Raw genomic sequence first — 3,284 nt, 5'->3', positions numbered from 1 at the left:
TCCCCATCCATCCCCACCGCCCCCCGCCCCGGGGCTGGGGGTCACAGAGCAGGGAGAGCCCCCGCTGTGGTTTGCATCCCAATTTGCTCCGCATTTCCACACCATTTGCTTCCTTTTCTTTTTCCTTGCGCCAGAAAGATGCTGCTACCCAGGGGTCCCAACGGCTCCCGGCCGGGAACGCAACAACAAACACCCCCGACACCTGCGTCCTTACGGTGGACGCAGAGTTTCCAGGAAAACTGCTGCCTCTTGAAATTCCAGGCTGGGGGGTGGCACATGCCCCTGCAACTCCCGGGCACGACCTGCTCCCTGCTCATCCCACCCTGCGAGCCCCGCAGCCCCGCACCCAAATGATATGCAGATCTCTGGGCTTCAATTGGCCGATGCCTCGGGGAAACCGCCACCATGTGCCCACAACAAACATGGCAGCCGCGGCCCAGTCGCTGCCTGGGCTGGGCCCAGCTTCATCCTTTGACATCAGGAATACGAGGCACCCTTGGCCCCCCCCGGCAGACCCCGTCACTGCTCACCCTGACCCGGGGGAGCCCCGAGCCTGCAGCGCCGGGGGGAAGTGCGGGCACCCCGATAATGCTCCTTTTTTCTGGGGGGTCCAGGCACAAAGACCAAGCGTCCCGTCAAACAGCCCCAGCGCTGAGACCCCCACCCCAGCGGGGGCTCTTTGCTCTGCAAGCCCCCAGGAGCGGCCAGGGCCCTCGCCGCGGGTCCGAACCCCAACGCGATGGGCTCTCGGTCCCGGCTGCTCCCCGGCCCCGCCACGCGCACCCCGGCAGCGCCGCTCGACGCTCCTGCTCCGACCTGCCAGAGGCACCAGCAGCCTCACCGGGAAGGTCTGATCTTGGGGCGAACACCTTCATCTGGCAGCAAATCACCGCAGCCCCCCGCTACCGGCATCACGCAGGATACGCAGCATTCCTGGGATGTCTGGAACGCTTGGGAAGAGCTACAGAGCTCTGCTCCACCAGATTAGCTCAGGAGCCCGAGTCTCACGTTTAAGATGCCAAAGGTTTTCTCAGCGATTGCGGAGTTTATTGGCTCTGTTGTCACTTAGCCCGGCTGGAGCCGAGGAACGTGGCAGCCAAACTATTTACTGCGTGTTCCCGTCTCCCCGGGAAGGTGAAGTCTGTCAGGGATACCCATCGCCAAGTTCAGCCCGAAGGTGCTCACAGGCGGAGCTGCAGCAGCGAGTGACACCTCCTCTCCTCCTGCAGCCCCCGGGAGCTCTGCCCCAGCCCGCAGCGATGCCCGGGGACGCGCCGGCGCTGGGACGGTTCCCTCTGGCCAGCTCAGCAGAGAGGGGACATCGCCGTGCCAGGACTCGGGACTCCCCCGTTTCCCCTCCTTGCCCTCAGTCTCGCCGTGCAGACGCCGTCCCTGCCCTCCCCAGGGGAGCTGGAGGCAGCAGCAGAAGGCAGACAGGCAGAGGCGAAAGGCACTTGCGGACAATTTTTTTTTTTTTTCCATCACTAAAACATCCTGAAACACCGAGGACAAAGCCAGGCAACACTAGGCCGGCACCCCCAGCGCAGGGAAGGGGCAGGCAGCTACGCTTCCAGCAAGATCCTTTTGCTATTGCTGAGCCCAAGAGCAAAAGATCTGAACTGCAACATCAAAACTCGCAGAATTTGAACATATAAACAAATGTAGGATTTTTTTATGCGCTTCCTGTTTTTGCAGATCTCAAAAGCCACAAGTTCAGGCTTTTTGAATGTTTAGAGTGATTTATTCTCTTCCCTTTTCTAAGAAAAAGGGAGGCTTTTCACTTAACCACACGGCTCCATTAAAGACATCCAATAATAGAAAGGAAACCTGTGATCAGCCTGAGGGAGCTGCCCCCCCCCCCCGAAGGGGCGACAGCCAGGCCTCGGCGTGCTCTGCGCCCCCAGGAAACCCCCGCTCTGCCCCCGGCCGTCGCACGCAGCTTTCAAACTGCACAAAATGACCTGCGGCTCCAAACTGGGGAGAACTGGCAGAACGCCCGGAGCCCACCGCAGCACAGGTGCTGACCAGGACCCCTTCCCAGTAACGCCCCGGGGATAGAAAGGAGATTTCCAGTCCAGGGAGCAGCGCAGCCCTTTTCTCCCCACAACAGGCGACGGGGACTCGGCTCCGCATCGACGCGGAGGAGTGGGAGCGCGACAGCACTGGGGCAGCACCAAGGGACCGGGGTCACTGCTGGGCAGGGACAGCTCGGGGCTGGCCACGACGGGCAGAGGGGCTGGCACAGCCCCGCGCCAGGCACCAGCCTCCCGCACGCTGCGCTCAGCCCCCACCAACACCCGACGATCTTACAGGCTCCGGGCACGTCCCTCCCTCAAACCCACACCACTACGGGGACGCTGCGCTCAAGTGAGGTCAGAGACCCCCGGGAATCCTGCGGAAACCCGGCGACTTGTGCAGGTCCACCCCCCTCAGGTGGCACCCGGACCGTTTTCCCAGCAGGAGCGGGACAGGTCACTGGAAGACTCAGGCCATGAATGTGATGTAATGAGAGAAAAAGAACTACACAGTGAGGAAAAGGTTATAAAAAGGGTGATCTTAGAACAAGGTGAGCTCTCGGGGTGCCGGGGTATCCCCCTGGCTCAGCAGCGGGCGCCTGCCCTGATGTGCTGGAAGAGAACAGTTCTCTTGCGTACAGCACGGGGCAGAACTGCCCGGACGGCTGAAGTATATTTACCAAACTGCCTTTCCCACATGGGAGCGTCCTCCCAGTTACCCCCATCCTGGTCCCGTTACCCCACTGGTGCCAGGCACAGCCCTTCCACTGAGAGGCATCGAGTTTTGTAACGCTGCCCCTGAGCGCAGCTCCCTGCTCTGCTCGTGCCAGGGAACCGGGCAGCGATGGGAGAGTGTTCCCGTGGGCAGCCCTCCGGGCAGCCCCGCTTGCTACAGCAGTCCCGCAGCAAGAAGCTTCCAGCGGCCAGTGATGGACCACATGGCGTTACCCATCCTGACTCAGCGGCTCCTCCAATTCATGGTGAAATTTCCAGTTTTTCTGGTACAACAGGATCAGGCAAACAGGAGCATCAGCCAGGCCTCCGCTAAGCTTTGCCTTACTCCGGCACCCGCAGAGCGGAGCTTCCCCTCCGCACGCCGCGGCCTCCGAGAAGCAAACGCGCTCCCTGGAAACCCGGCAAGTTCTCCCCCTCGCTGGGCGCGTTTCTCCTCCCTGGCCCCTCCCGGGCTGGACGCGGGGCCGGGGCTGGCGGCCGCGCAGAGCCCGGGGCCGTCGTGCGGGGGATGTTTTCAGGCCACTCTCTGATTTT

General features: G+C 62.1%; 1 protein-coding gene across 1 annotated transcript in view; it reads left to right on the top strand.

The window, feature by feature from the left end:
• Positions 1-1,209, top strand: part of LOC113486975 (ectonucleotide pyrophosphatase/phosphodiesterase family member 7-like) — a 7,686-nt gene extending 6,477 nt beyond the window's left edge. Inside the window, exon 5 of the mRNA XM_026861319.1 lies at positions 1,070-1,209. Coding sequence (XP_026717120.1) covers positions 1,070-1,209 — 140 coding nt within the window. The remainder of the gene's footprint in view (positions 1-1,069) is intronic.
• Positions 1,210-3,284: the final 2,075 nt, after the last annotated feature.

Source organism: Athene cunicularia, assembly GCF_003259725.1.
Source record: "Athene cunicularia isolate RWA chromosome 18 unlocalized genomic scaffold, athCun1 chr18_part1, whole genome shotgun sequence".
Classification (NCBI taxonomy): Eukaryota; Metazoa; Chordata; class Aves; order Strigiformes; family Strigidae; genus Athene; species Athene cunicularia.
Note: the sequence above shows the minus strand (reverse complement) of the source record. Positions and strands in the feature narration are given on the sequence as shown.